At 37.2% G+C, this 16,523-nt stretch overlaps 1 protein-coding gene across 4 annotated transcripts in view; it reads left to right on the plus strand.

Annotated features, from left to right (window-relative positions):
* The window catches only part of FNDC3A (fibronectin type III domain containing 3A), a 220,146-nt gene that overhangs the window by 141,948 nt on the left and 61,675 nt on the right, over nucleotides 1-16,523 (plus strand). For 3 of the 4 annotated variants that reach the window (XM_032150879.2, XM_032150880.2, XM_032150881.3), the window contains 3 exons: nucleotides 5,401-5,638; nucleotides 10,837-11,106; nucleotides 13,243-13,301. In XM_032150879.2, the coding sequence (XP_032006770.1) occupies nucleotides 5,401-5,638; nucleotides 10,837-11,106; nucleotides 13,243-13,301 (567 nt within the window). Of the gene's footprint in view, nucleotides 1-3,818; nucleotides 3,862-5,400; nucleotides 5,639-10,836; nucleotides 11,107-13,242; nucleotides 13,302-16,523 lie in introns of those variants that run through there. The other variant, XM_058437881.1, reaches the window with a different exon arrangement.

Here is a 16,523-nt window from a genome sequence, read left to right on the forward strand (position 1 = left end):
TATTTTACGTCACAACCAGTGTACCCTGTTGGTGTGAAATCTGACCTCTACATGATGGCCATTTCTTAGCACCTAAGCCTGTGGAGACTTAGTAAATAGTTTTGAAGTCTGTTGCCTTCCTCTAAAGTTACTGGCTGCTTGAGGTAGTGGAGTTCACCACGCTGTCGGTTCTTGTCTGGCTTTTTTTTTTCCCCTCTTCTGTCTACATCTTAGGTTTGGGGTTTTTTGTTTTGTTTTGTTTTGTTTAATTGTGGTAAAACACACATAACATAAAATTACCATCTTAACCTTTTTTAAGTATACAGTTTAATGGCATTAGGTACATTTATAGCATTGCACCACCAGCTCCACCCTCCATCCACAGAACTCTTCATCTTGCTGAAAACTGAAGCTCTGAACCTGTTAAATAATAGCTCTCCATTTCCTCTCCCCTAAGCTTATCTTTGTATTTTAAATGTTCTTTCTCATCAGAAAAGTGGTTTTAATTTCATAAATAATTTAGCCATTTATTTTTAATCAAATAAATATCTTGTTGTAAACAACAACAACAACAAAAAAGACACTAGAAGACCTATGGCTTCTATGCCCACCAAGTAGATAAGAACATGGAATCTGAAGCCAAGTTGCCCGAGTGCATATACTGGCTCCCTCATTTTATACCTATATGACCCTGGGCAAGTTATTTAACATCTCTATGCCTCAGTTTCTCCATCTGAAAAATTGAAATAATAATAGTATGTAGCATTGTTCCAAGGATCAAATAGTTCATATATGTCCCTTGAGAAACTTAACAGATAAATTATAGAGTAAGACATATACATCTGGAAAATTAACATTTCAGTGTTACAAATATCCAACAAGTGATACAGAATAAATGCAGTAGAAATTATAGGAGAGATCACTGAGATTGTAGTACCTAGGGAAGAGTTCATGGAGGAACAGTCAAACGGTATCTTCCACAGACTCCTAGCCCCACACTTCCACCAGTGTTTGCACATCTGCAGTTATGTGCTCTGCTTTCTCATCCAACCCACAAACTCTGCTTCCTCATCTGTAACACAAACTTTCCTGCTCCTGTCCGGACCCGGTTCCCCCACTGGGATACTGGAACCCATCCCATTTTGCCTGTGTAAGGACATTACTCTAGCATTTTTCTTTTCTCTCTTCTGCATTATCAATTTCTTGTTCTCTGCTGGATTATTTTCATTAGTATCTTGAGCCTTTTGTAATTTCACTCCTGAAAACAACAAAACATCAAAGTTTCTTGACTTCACTACTCCTATGAGCCACCACCCTATTTCTGTATTCCCCTTTGCAGCAGAACATTTTAAAATTGTGCAGTTAGCTCTAATTCTTCTCCTTACTTTCTCACTTAAACCCACTGCAGTTGGGCTTTGACCCTATGACTATACCAAAACTGCTCTCTTCAAGGTCACAGTAATGTCTACATTGCTAAATCCAGTGGTCAGATTCTTGGTCTTCCTCTTATTTGACCTATCAGCAGCATTTGACACAGTTAGTCCTTCCTCCCTGACATGCTTCACCAAACTTCCAGACTCTATACACTCTCTTAGTTTTCCTTCTACCTCGCTTGGTCATCCCTTCCCAATCTTTCCAGAATTGCAGACTAGTATATCTTAACAGTCTATTCAACATTTCCACTAAGTTGTCTTATAAACTCTTCAAACTCACAAGTGCAAAACTTGAAACTCCAAATCTCTTCCCCTGAAAAAAACTTATTCTACTCCACAGCCTTCCTCATCACGTTGATGGAAGACTATTGTTTCCTAACTTCTTTTTCTCACTTCCCACATGGAATCATCAGCTAATCTTGTCTTGTTTCTCTACTTTTTTTTTTTTCCTTTTTGAGATGGAGTCTTGCTCTGTCGGCCAGGCTGGAGTGCAGCGGCACAGTCTTGGCTCACTGCAACTTCTGCCTCCCGGGTTCAAACAATTCTCTTGCCTCAGCCTCCCAAGCAGCTGGGACTACAGGTGCGTGCCACCATGCCCAGCTAATTTTTGTATTTTTAGTAGAGATGGAATTTCACCATATTGGCCAGGCTGGTCTCGAACTCCTGACCTCATGATCCACCCGCCTCGGCCTCCCAAAGTGCTGGGATTACAGGCATGAGCCCCTGCACCTGGCCTCTACTTTTAAATATATGCAGAATGTGGGTCACTTCTCACCATCTCCACTGCTGCCTCCCTGGTCTTAGCCATGACCATCTCTTACCTAGGTTACTACAGTAGCTTTCTGAATGGTTTCCCTGCTTTTGTCTTTGCCTCCCTACGATCTCTTCTCAACTCAGCAGCCAGAATAATCCTGTCAAATATAAGGTTACATCAGGAATTCTCAACCATAGTAATGTAAACATTTGAGGTGGGGTGATGTTTTTGTTGTCCTCTGTGTTGTAGGGTATTTAGCAGTATTCTTGGCCTCTCTACTTTCTAGATGTTAATAGTGCACCTCCCCCACCGCCCCGAGTTGTGACAACTATAAATGTCTCCAGACCCTACCACATATCCTCTAGGAGTCAGTAACACTAGATTTTATCACTCTTCTACCCAAAACTTTGTGATGATTTCCTATTCCACTGACAGTAAATGATGAACTCCAACTCCTTAATAGTAGCCTGTGTCTTGGTGCCTGACCTGACCACCCTATCACCCCTTCATTTCTTTGACTTCATCTGCTTCTGCCTTTGCTCCTTTATACTCATGCAGTCACACCAGCTTCCTTTCATTCCTTGGGTATAATCAGCCCCACTTCTACCTTAGGGGCTTTATTCTAACTGTTCCCTCTGCCTAGAACAAATCTTCCAGATTTCTGCATAGTTAATTCCTCCACTTCCTTCAAGTTTCTGCTTAAGCTTTACTTTGCCGGAAAGGCCTACTCTGATCCCTGTATTTATTCTGTAACCTGCTCCTTTCTCACAACACTTCTTTTTTTTTTTTTTTTTTGAGACAGACTCTTGCTCTGTCACCCAGGCTGGAGTGCAGTGGCGCAATCTTGGCTCACTGCAAGCTCCGCCTCCCGGGTTCACGCCATTCTCCTGCCTCAGCCTCTCCGAGTAGCTGGGACTACAGGCGCCCACCACCACGCCCGGCTAATTTTTTTTTTGTATTTTTAGTAGAGACGGGGTTTCACCGTGGTCTCGATCTCCTGACCTCGTGATCCGCCCGCCTCGGCCTCCCAAAGTGCTGGGATTACAAGCGTGAGCCACCGCGCCCGGCTCTCACAACACTTCTAATAGCCCTTACCTGCTATGCCTTTTCCATAGTATTTATCACCTTGCAACATGCTAAGTAACTTACTTGTTGTGTTTGTCTGCCCCTGTTAGTGTGGGTTCCCCACAAATATTTAATATATCATTCTGAAGTTTTTCCCTCTTTGAATTATCAGTTTGTTTTGCTGAAAAATAATGTTTTAAATGAGTGGAGGAGGTAAAGTTAGAGCTAGAATTGGAAGGATAGACAAGATTATTATGGATTAAAGGGAAGCAAAGTGAAGAAGAAAAATTGCATAAATAAAAGTACAGGGTATAGAAATGTATAGTCACTGTGAAGACAGGTTTTTTTTTATACCAGCCTGACTGCGGTTAATGGTTCAGGGTTTGTTGCAAAAGAACGATACAACTTAGAAGGTAGTTTGGAACCAGGTTGAATGAATATGAAGTACAAGCCTCTTGGAAATGGCTCCGTTTTTTAAGATTTGTGAATTGGAGAGTGATAAAGGTAAAAGGGGTATTGTGACAGATACTGTGATTTGGCTCACTTAAAATCCATTTCAAACTTCTTCCAATGTTCCTTCCTGTAGGGTAGAAGCTCAAAAGCTATCAGCAGTTCCCAGATTGCCTTCAGGTAGGGTTCTAGATATTATTTAGTTCCCATCAATCATATATGCTTGCTTGAGACTTAAATTCAGAACTGAGTTAAATAGGGAGAAAGGTGTCTGAGGCATCCATTTTGCTGAAAACAAGGCATTATGGTTCTAGACCCAGCATATTAAAAACAGTTAATTCATTTGGTCTTCTAGTCCCCTGTTAGAAGAGTCATGTCACACTCCAGTAGGTAAGGATAGTTTAATAATCTAATTAATGTTTGTAATTTAGGCTTATCTATACCCAGATAAGTGTGTTTTCTAGTATACCTATACCTACCAAGCACATATATTTATAAAATAATTTGCTATCCTTAAGCACAATAAAACTTTGCCTTTCTGAAAATTAGGATTTGCCTTTAAATTAGCACTTAACATTATGATCATTTTCTGTTTCCTGAGGAAGGTATTAGCCATTTGTTATACCTTAATAGTTACCATATAAGTCTAAAAGAATAAGGGCCCTATTTTAGTGAGGGATTTCTAATTTTAAGATAAAGTCCTTTAATTTTTTAGGGTTTCCTGTGTGTCTTTGCAGCTCTAGTAAGGTTCAAAGAGGAGTGAGTCTTATCATTTAAAAAAATTTATCCCCACGGTGTAATTCCTGGTTTTTTTTTTTAGTTTGTAATTTCTAAGCCTCAAAGCCACAGATACTTTTCCTAACTAGGAGTTAATATAGTAATATTCAGTATTTGTGTCCCTTTAAATGATCAGCGGTTAAAATTGTCCTGGTCATGGTCATAAGAATTTTACATCTAAATTCTAACATGTCATTGATTATCTGATTGAGTCTGGATCCAGTTGTTTTGTTTTCTATTTGGTCTTTCCACAACTTGTTTTCCCCCACTCCCAGTCATTATATAGAAAAGGAAATTGATTCCTGAACCTCTTGTGTCTAAACCAAAATTACTCCATCAGGAAATGCACATAACACACAGGATAAATATCTAGTATCATAACGTATTAGGTTACTCTTTAGCTTGTCTAATTAGTGTTTTAAGATTTATATTGAATTGTATAACAAAAACTAATTCTTCATTTTGTTTAGTGCTAATTTATATGTACCAGTATATTTAATAAGTTCTTTTTATGTTGATTCTCCAAATTTTTTAAATTTCTAATGGTGTAAAAATTCTTACTCTAACATTTTTATTTTATTTTATTTTCGAGACAGAGTCTTGCTCTGTTGCCCAGGCTAGAGTGCAATGGCGCTATCTCGGCTCACTGCAACCTCCACCTCCCAGGTTCAAGCAGTTCTCCTGCCTCAGCCTCCCGAGTAGCTGGGATTACAGGCATGGGCCACCATGCCCAGCTAATTTTTGTATTTTTAGTAGAGACGGGGTTTCGCCATGTTGGCCAGGCTGTTCTCGAACTCCTGACCCTAGGTGATCCACCTGCCTCAGCCTCCCAAAGTGCTGGGATTAGAGGCATGAGCTACCATGCCCACCCTACTCTTAACATTTTTAAAAGAATTGCTTATATTCTATGGAAGAAATTTTAATCTAATGTTCATTTTGTAGGTTATTGAAGACAATGGTGTTCGAAGAGTTGTCGTGGTCCCTCAGGCACCAGAGTTTCACCCTGGTGGTCACACAGTTCTCCACCGTTCTCCACATCCTCCTCTGCCTGGTTTCATTCCTGTCCCAACCATGATGCCCCCTCCACCACGTCATATGTACTCACCCGTGACTGGAGCTGGAGACATGACAACACAGTATATGCCACAGTATCAGTCTTCACAAGTCTATGGAGATGTAGGTAAGACATCTAAAAGTATTCCACTGTTATTGAGTTGGATATTCTTCGCTTGGATATAATAGATGCCATTATCATATCACATGAAAAAAACAGCAAATGGTAATGATATAACAGGCATTTTTCTTTTACTCAAGTACTATATTAGGTGCTTCATCCTCATGATCACCCTTCAAGGCAGGTGAGTAAACAGAAAAATCAAAGAAGGGAAGTAACTTATATCATGCAGCACTACTTAGTGGTGCCACATTCAAATAAGAGGTCTTTTCCTCTGGCCTGCAATCTAGGCACTGAGAAAATTTTCAGCCAGGAATAACCATGTCATTGTTAAATCCTATCAGCTGTGATGCCACTACACAAAGTTGCTAAGCTCTGTGAGGGATTGAAAAAACAGGATAAGCCATAACCTCTGCCCTTAGGGAGTTAATAAATTTGGGGAAAGTTAATAAATAAAGTTAATAAATATGTAGGCTACCAAACATAAACACAAAATAATACCTTATTATGTCCCATAGCTTTAAACACTGCCTTAAACAGTGCCAGACTTATTCCTGACTGCCTTCTCGATAACTTCACATGGATGTCTCATGCATTTCAGAATATTTCTAAACAGAAATGTCAAATGTGGACCCCCACAACTTGCTTTTTTTCTGTCCCTTCATCTCAGTAGGTGGGCCACTAGCCACTTAGTTTGCTCAAATGAAAGCCAGATGGTCAAATTTGATTTCTCCTTTTCCAACCCTTACATCAATTAGTATCAGTTTTATTTTCAGAATTTTCTGAATTTTTTTTTTACTACTTCCCCACTGCCACTCAAATCCATCCACCATCAGCTCTTGCCAGGACAACTGCAACAATGGCCTTCCAGTTGGTTTTGTTTCCATTCTTGCCCCCAATAATCAATTCTCAGCCACAGTAATTATTTTCAAATATTAATCATACTGTTCTGTTTAAACTATTTCAGTGATTTCCCATTGCAATTAGAATAAAATCCTAAACCCTTCCCCTAAACTAGGGTTTCTCAAACATGCCACTATTGATGTTTTAGGATGGATAAGTCTTCATTGTAGAGGACAAAACTCTTCATTGTAGGATGTTTAAAGGCATCCCTGGCCTCTACCCACTAACTGCCATTGTGTAGCACAGTTGTAGCACACAACTCCAATACAACATTTTAAATATTCTGACATCTAAAAATACCTCCAGACATTTCCAAATGATCCCTAGGAACCAAAATTAGCTCTGGTTGCAAACTGCTCTTGCAATGTTCTGCCCTGTGGCCCCTGACTTCCTTGTCCCATTGCTTCCCCCCAGTTTTTCAAAACCTCCAAGTTCTTTCTTGTCTCGGTCCCTGTGTATATGGTGTTCTCTCTGCCTTTTCTGTAAATTTCCTTTAACCTTTAGATTTCAGTTTTCAGAGACCTTCCTGATCTTACCTTGTCAGTCTCTAGCACTGAACTTTGTTTGTATCTTTCACAGAACTTAACACAATTTCTTTTTTGTCATTGTGTATTTGTATGGCTGTCTCCCTTATTTGACTATCAACTCCCTAAGAACTGAATCTGTTTTAATCACTGTTGTTTCCCTGCACTTAGCATTGCCTGTCACTTATGCTCAGTACATTTGCAGAAGAGATAACTTCAAATACAAAATTGAAATTACACAACACAGCCTGTAAATAGTGGATATATTGTACATATCATATGTATTTGTCAGACTTATTTCTATTGCCTAAGTAATGCAAATTGGTTCAGTAGCTCTGGGTAGTGCTTGAGATTCTGCATTTCTGACAAGCCCCTAGGAGATGTTCATGCTGCGCTCCAAGGAACATACTTTTGAGTATCAGAAGTTTATACTGCAGATTAGTCTCATCCTATTTTGGTTTACTGCTAATTATGACTTAGTTTTAAAAATATTAATTTTTTCTTATAATCTGAGAAAACTATAAGAAAAAACTAGTATTACAATTATTACTATTTTGCATTGTTAAAACCCCTTGTTATTCTGTAGGGATATGCATTAGAATACATGGATGTGATCTACATTGATGTGAAGGAAAGTGAAGGGCACAAATCCACAAATTAGCTACCCAGTGGTAAAAGGGAGGAGTCATATTGTACCTGAAGTTATAAGCCAGAGATTCTACCACTAGATGCTAATTACTGACAGTACTGGTTTTCTAACCAATAGCTATACCTCCATGATGCCCTTTCCATGCACAATTCATATGGATTCTCAAAGTGGAATCTGATCCAGCATTTCACTATTAGCAGTACCATTAGTGAGCCTGAACCTTGCTGGGCACTATGCTCACACATGTATTATCTCACTTAATCTTCAATAAAATTCTGCAAAATTCAAATGAGGAAACTGAGGCTCACAAATGTTAAGTAATTTCTGCAAGGCCACACTGCTAGTTAATTGCTCAGAATTTTAACCCTCTCAGATCTATTCAATGATTAAGTTCCTTCTCTTTCTAGCATAATATATTCTCTTTTCTCCTCCATGGTGGCTTTATTATTTTGAATAATAGATAAAGCATTTTAAAGTATGTACTAATTGATCTAATTGATTGCAGTTGCTATATTTCTTAGCTTTTTGTCGAGATATAATTTAGATAACTTAACAGTTCATCATTTTACACTTCAGTGGTTTTTAATATATTTACTGTATTGTGCAATATATGCAATTCAATGTTTTCTCTATTCAGTATGTACTGTATTAACTAACGCTGTCTAATTCCAGAACATTTCTATCATCCCAAAAAAGAAACTGTACATATTAACAGTCAGCCCCAACTCTCTGTTTCTTCACATCCCATAATCTACTTTCTGTCTGTATGGGTTTGCCTATTCTAGACTTCATATAAATACACATATTTCATATAAAAATTTCATTAAAATGTTCATACAGTATGTAGACTTTTGTGTCTAGTTTTTTTTCACTTAATGTCATGTTTTCAAAGTTCATGTTCTCACATATAATAGTACTTCATTCCTTTTTATGGCTGCAATAATATTGCATTCTGTAGATATACAACATTTTATCACTCATTAGCTGATGGACCTTTGGGTTGTTTTCACTTTTTTTTTTTTTTTTTTTTTGAGACAGAGTCTCGCTCTGTCGCCCAGGCTGGAGTGCAGTGGTGCAATCTCGGCTCACTGCAAGCTCCGCCTCCCGGGTTCACGCCATTCTTCTGCCTCAGCCTCTCCGAGTAGCTGGGACTACAGGCGCCCGCCACCACGCCCGGCTAATTTTTTTGTATGTTTAGTAGAGACGGGGTTTCACCATGGTCTCGATCTCCTGACCTCGTGATCCGCCCGCCTCGGCCTCCCAAAGTGCTGGGATTACAAGCGTGAGCCACCGCGCCTGGCCTGTTTTCACTTTTTATCTGTGAATAATACTGCTGTGACCATTTGTGTACAAGTTTTTGTGTTGACATATTTTCACTTCTCCCAGGTATGTGCTTCGGAGTGGAATTGCTGGGTCATATGTTAACTCTATATTAATTTTCCACAGTGACTACACCATTTTACATTCCTACCAGCAATGTACGAGGGTTCCAGTTTCTTTGCCAAAACTTGTTATTGTCTGTCTTTTGATTATAGGCATCCTGAGTAAATTTCTCTCTCATTATGGTTTTGATTTGCTTTTCCCTAATGCTACTAATGTTGATCATCTTTTCATGTGCTTATTGGCCATGTGTATATTTTCTTTTCCTTTTTTTTTTTTTTTTTGAGATGGAGTTTCACTCTTATTGCCCAAGCTGGGGTGCAATGACATGATCTTGCCTCACTGCAACCTCTGCCTCGCAGGTTCAAACGATTCTCCTGCCTCAGCCTCGCAAGTAGCTGGGATTACAGGTGCGCGCCACCCCACCCAGCTAATTTTTTGTATTTTTAGTAGAGATGGGGTTTCACCATCTTGGCCAGGCCAGTCTTGAACTCCTGACCTTGTGATCCACCTGCTTCAGCCTCCCAAAGTGCTGGGAATACAGGCGTGAGCCACTGCACCCAGCCCTGTTCATATATTTTATTTGGAGAAATGTCTATTTGAATTCTTCACCCATTTTTTAAATGGGTGGGGTATTTGTCTTTTTATTGTTGAAAGGTAAGAGTGTATATATTCTGGATACAAGTTCCTTATCAGATATATGATTTCCTCCCTTGTTGTTTTTTCACTTTCCTTGTGGTATCCTTTGGTGCAGAAAAGTTTTTAATTCTGATGAAATCTAATTTTTTCTTTGATTGCTTGTGTTTTTGGTGTCTCGTCTAAGAAACTATTGCCAAATCCAAGGTCATAGAGATGTGTTTCCTTCTAAGAGTTCTATAGTTTAATCTCTTACATTTGGGTCATTGATTCATTTGAATTAATTTTTGTATATGGTGTGAGGTAGAGGTCCACATTCATTCTAATGTTATTGTACATATCCTTATAATACTCATTTCAAAATTACTATACTAATTTTCTTAAGGCACTGCTAAATTAAAACTTTTTACTGAGGCTTTTTAAAAATATTTTTCTCATCACAAATCTTAAATTTAAAAAACTCTGGGGACAATTGAATTAATATTTATTGAGCATAATGACTTAATTATGTTCCTATGTGACTTTTATTAGAATGAGTAGATTCTTCTAAATCACAACCTTGAGTTTATAGTATCTGAAGATACATTATATGTAGATTGTTATTGTTAAACAATCTAAATCATTTCTTTTTGCTAACTTTTTTTTCAGTGTTGATTTGCTTTTTTGAGTCATAAGGGAATTTAGGCAGGCAGTGATTTTCTTTTTACCTATTTTATGTGTTTAAGGTTCAAAAAGATGTGAAAAGTAAGAGTTACTAAAGAGGAAAAGAAAAAGAACTGTGGACTGCTCAGTTCAAGTCTCATTCCTCACCTACAATAATCATAAGTTACCACCAAGCTGTTTCTATGGAGATTAATAATTAGTTGAGAACAGAAGAAGGAAAGAAATCTCTCTGTAAATTTACTCGAGAGATATATATATATAATTAGCATAAATCACAAAGCTTGGTTCTAATAGTTCATGGAGACACAAAGGTTGCTTTGTTATGCAAAATTATTTTAAATTTTTAATAAAAGTTTTATATGATAGATTTATTTTGTGTTCTTTTTTCATGGCATAAACTTATTTGGAGAAAGTGATCTTCTTAACATTTCGTTTTTATTTCCTCCTAGATGCTCACTCTACACATGGAAGGTCCAACTTTAGAGATGAACGATCTAGTAAAACATACGAACGTTTGCAGAAAAAATTGAAGGATCGCCAGGGAACACAGAAAGATAAAATGAGCAGTCCACCATCATCACCCCAAAAATGCCCTTCTCCCATTAATGAACATAATGGACTTATAAAAGGACAGAATGCTGGTGGTATAAATACAGGATCAGCAAAAATCAAGTCTGGGAAGGGGAAAGGTGGTACACAAGTTGATACAGAAATTGAAGGTAACTGTTTGAAGTACTGAACTGTTCTCATTGATGCTACTCTCGTGATTTAACCTACTAAAAGTATATTCTAACCTTTCAGTCATTTTGTCATGGTCCAAATAGACTGTTACAGGCTGCTGCTTTTGACAGTTTGGAAAACCTCAATTAGTAATTTCATCTGTATCATAAATTTTACTGACTGAAATTTCTATTTGATAGAAAAACTCAGATAACATTAATCCAAATTCCTTTCTTCTGATTCTGGGCCTTTGATAATGCTATGCTGCTGATTTTTAATCAAAACTTTTTTTTTTTTTTTTTTTTTTTTTGAGACAGAGTCTTGCTCTGTCACCCAGGCTGGAGTGGCACGATCATAGATCACTGCAGCTGAAAACTACAGGCATGCACCACCACACCCAGCTAATTTTTAATTTTTAGTAGAGACAGGGTCTTGCTGTTTTGCCCATGCTGGTCTCGAACTCCTGGGCTCAAGCGATCCTCCCATCTTGGCCTCTCAAAGTGCTGCAATTACAGGCCTGAGCCACCGTTCCCAACCTATCAAAACTTGTTATTTCTCCCACCTTCTTTTTGAATAAAACCTTGATAGCAAGTAGTTATATCATTTACCAATCTCTCTATATACTCTATAATTAGGATAGAGTATTTTTCATTTCTTTCTTCAAAAGTTCTTTTCTCCTAAACTCTCCTTGTTACTCTTGGATCCTTCCCCTAACCTCTGACTTCTACTCTATGAACCTTGTTTTATTGGTTTTTGTTTGTTTGTTTGTTTTTGAGCTCTGTCACCCAGGCTGGAATGCAGTGGCGCAATATCAGCTCACTGCAACCTCTGCCTCCTGTGTTGAAGTGATTCTTGTGCCTCATCCTGAGTAGCTGGGACTACAGGCGCATGCCACCACGCCCAACTACTTTTTGTATTTTTAGTAGAGATGGGGTTTCACTATCTTGGCCAGGCCGGTCTCCAACTCCTAGGCTCAAGCAATCCACCTACCTTGACTTTCCAGTATGCTGAGATTACAGGCTTGAGCCTACTATATGAACTTTGAGCACTATTATTTGTATATACTTGAATCAATCTCTGTAAGGTAAAATATAGCTGGGTTAACAGCCTGTCTTTCACATGCCTACAGTTGTGGAGTTAGTACCCAGTACTCTTGATTGTAATGTTAAGCTTCTAACTACTGCTTACTTTGATTAATGTGGTTTCTATATGTATGTTCTTTTAGGTTTCCTTAATACTATTATCTGTTTGACGTAGATAAGCGTATGTAGAAATACATAGATATGCATGGTAGACCATGTCAGGTTTTAAAGGTTTCATCAGAAATGACTGTGAACCATACCAACATGTCATTTCACAAGCACCAGTAACCACAACTCTATCAGTCCTTGAATATGCTTATCTAAATTGATTTTTATTATGAAATAGTGTAGGTAATTAATATATGACTAGGAACTAAAATGCTTCCAACTTTGAGGGAAATATCAAAATGTAAGCCATGTTAACTCTTCCTACCTTCCTTTTCCTTAAAATTTCTATTCGTCACCAACAAATTTCAAATAATGCCTCAACTGTTCATGACTTGTATATTAACAACATTTACATAAATGTTCTCCCATTTATTTGAGACCTCCTGATCATCGTTTTCGGCACTGCTGTTTCAGAAGAATTAAAGTTTTTGCCTATCAGTGGTGACTATAAGTTGCAGTCAAGCCAATTATATTTCCAATTTGGGAAACCATAACTAAGGCATGTCATGAAAAAATAGTTAACTTTATTAAGAGGTATGAGATTGACAAATGAGAACTTTCCAGAGAGAATATTCTTACAACCGTGAATAAAACTATACTTTATATAAGAAAAATTTGGTTCAGATAGATATAGCTATGGCTAAATACATATAGATATATCTATGTATAGTGGTGTTATAATTAGTAGTCACAGTTAACATAGAAATAAAAACTAAAGTAGATAAATGCTGAAGGGCCACAAACTGCTCAGTATGAACAAAGGAATAAAAACTAGAAAATAAAAGTCTCAAATACCAACCTAGTTTCAGAATACACATTTAGGGAGAAGAAGGGATTGTATCTAAGTTCTTCTTTTTAAATATTCAAATGTTTTATTTTTTTAAGAAAAAGATGAAGAAACTAAAGCATTTGAAGCACTTCTTTCCAACATTGTCAAACCAGTGGTAAGTATCTTATGTATTTTATTGATGTTTATATTTAGTATATTGGCATAAGATGTTCATCCACCAAAATGTAGTTTTTTTCTTTTAACTTTTTTTGAAAATAGGATCATACTGTATTCTGTGACAAGCTTTTTTCACTCACTATTGTGTGCCTTAGCTATCTTTCTATGTCATTACCTGATTCTTTGAAGAGCTACATAGTTTTGTCATTCATTCATCAAATATTTATTGATCCCTTACTGTATGCCAATAAATAAAAAACAAATGCACAAACAGAATTCTGTGTGATAGTAAAGATTGCTATTGTAGAAATAGGAATGATATGATGAGATTAGTAGGAGAGGTTGTTAGGTTAAATAGAGCGATCAGGGAAGCTTTCTCTGACAAGTGAGAAAAAGTGCAAAAGTGGAAGGAATGGGAGAGGGAGAACAGGTGTAAGTAAGTATGGGGAGTTGGACAGATGGAAAGAACCCTTATCACTGGAGTATAGTGAAGGGGAGAAAGATGTGGTGGAAGAAGTAGGCCATAGGACTTTTTCAGCCAGAATAAGGCAATTTAAGATTGATAAGAATATTTTTTGGTTCATAAAACAAACTACTCTTTCCCAACTCTCAGAAACATCCATGGTAAAATGTTTTATGCTAAGTTACCCCCAAAAATACTTTGTTTTTCTAAGAAAACAAATTAGAAAAGTTATTATTCTTAGTACCATCTCCATAAAGGCTTTTTAAGCTTATCTTGCCATGTTTCAGGATGTTTGAGTAAGCCAGTTCCTTATCTAACAGACTACTATGGTCCCACTTTTTCTCACAACTCCCAAATAATAGATTTGGTTGCTCTAGCCTTCTTTATTCGAATCTGTTTTCTCTTGAGAATAGAGCATATATGTATAAATAAATGTAAATTTACACAGAATTATTTCATAGTAATGGCTAACACAAATCGATTAGCATCAGTCTCTGTTCAGAGTGCTTGGAATGCACATGTGCATTATTTAATACCGGTGACAACCATATATGTACTATTTTCCCTGTTTTACAAATGAGGAAACTGAAGCAACAGTGAGTTTCTATTAGTAGTAGTAGAGCTATGACTGAAATTTAGGCAGTATCCTTCTAAGACCCCGAGTGTATATCACTAGGTTTACTAGAAAAAGAATTTAGTAGCCTTAATAAGATTGATGTTTGAGTGATTTAATAGCTAATGCTAGTAGCATTTACTTGTAGTATATATTAAAAGTATAATTTTCAGGCCAGGTGCAGTGGCTCACACTTTCCCAGTCCTTTGGAAAACCAAGACAAGAGGATCACTTGAGGCCAGGAGTTTGAGACTAGCCTGAGTAATATATTGAGACCTTGTCTCTACAAAAAACAAATACAGATACTACAGACAAGGGGGCACACACCTGTAGTCCCAGATACTTGGGATGCTGAGATGGGAGGATCCCTTGAGCCTAGGAGTTCAATGCTGCAGTGAACTAAGATTGTGCCTTTTCACTCCAGCCTGGGTGACAGAGCAAGAACCTGTTTATAAATAAATAAATAAATATATATATATATATAATTTACAGACACAAAAAGTAAATCTTAAACCCAATTGAAAGACTTTCTTACTCAACATTAGGAAGAAATGTAATTTAATAAGATAGTGAGTCCTGTATCATAAAGTAATGCTGATGGTTTTATTTGCTTTGTTTTAGTTTATGTTTGTAGTTTGAATGCCAGTTTCTCTTTGATTAAATTAATTGTGAGCTACAAAGTGCAGGTCAGGGTTTTTGCTTGCTTGTTTTTGTGTGTTTGGTTGTTTTTGCATGCTCTAGTTCATTTAGAGCGCTAAATTAAATGTGTTCATTCACTTTTTCATTCTATAAATATTTGACCACTTACAAAGTGACAGATGCTGTTCTAAAGCTGGAGATAGAATGGAAAGCAAAGGATAGACACGGGCTCTGCCACAAGGCTTAGTTTAGTAAACTAAGCATTACACAATGAATGTTAAATTGTAACCGTGAAGTGCCAGAACAAAAAGATAGAGAGCAATCAGAGTGTGTGATAAGAGGACTAAACCTTGACAGGGAATCAGGGAAGTTTTCCTAAGGAAGGATTATTATACTGATATTTGAAGGAAAAGTAGTGGTTGGGCATTGAGGACAGGGGTGGAAAGTGTGGGAAGAGTATTATTGCAAACTGAGCAGCATTTGAAAAGCACTGGACATGGCACATTTGAGGAACAAAAAAAAAAAAAAGGAAAGAAGAGAAAAGCCCACTCATGTGACCAGAGTGCAGTGTGTAGGGGAGAATGTGGTACATGCATGAGTCTCACAGTCTCAGCTGTGTACTTAGGAGTTGAGTGACCCATGACAAGTCACTTGACCTTTGTGAATGTTTCTTCTTTCAGAAAATGGAAAATAATGGTATTGTATACCCTCACATGCATGAAATAATTAATTATATTGAAAGTGTTGTCTTTTCATTTGTTCTTCTTTGAAATTGTTCTCAGTCTCATTTCTATGAAAATCTACTGACATTTATTTCAGTGGATTTCATTTCCTTTTATTTCAGTAATGCTTAAAATTAAATGTGTCATGCCTTTTACTCATACCTTTTTGCTTTCAGAATCATTACCCCTTCCCTTTACCTTTTGGTGGTTACTAGAAGTACTATCTAACTCCAAATTTCCTTAGGCTCAGCCTTTGAGTTATCTTCAGAATTATTCTCTCACCTCCTGATGCCCTTATCTAGACAAGGATCAAACATTTATGTGTATTCTACTTTAATATTTCTGGAAATCCAGAAATTAGATACTCTCATTTCTTTCTTCTACAGTCTTTGTCAAAATTCATACAATATATATGGCTTTGAACTCTTTTAACAGTTTAGCTTCCTAGATATGTACTTAATTTAACCCAATGGACAGTTTTTCTCAAGGGTAATTTTGATGACTACCTTACAAGGATCACAATCTGCCTCAAAAAATATATCGTACATAATCTAGCCCTTTCTAAAAGAGCTATGTTCATTTTTTCCTGTTACCATTTTTATCAGTTCTTAGATTTTTACACAGTCATATCTATTTTCAGCTACAACCTACAAGTGGATTCAGAATGGGATCATTGAGTAGTAGGAAAAGAACTGAATTATTCAGGTCCTAGTCAATGGTTCTGTGACCTCAGACAAGTTACTTAATCTTTCTGAATATGCTCCTTTCATAAAATGAAGATAG

Source organism: Hylobates moloch, unplaced genomic scaffold (assembly GCF_009828535.3).
Source record: "Hylobates moloch isolate HMO894 unplaced genomic scaffold, HMol_V3 SCAFFOLD_4, whole genome shotgun sequence".
In the NCBI taxonomy this organism is placed as follows: domain Eukaryota; kingdom Metazoa; phylum Chordata; class Mammalia; order Primates; family Hylobatidae; genus Hylobates; species Hylobates moloch.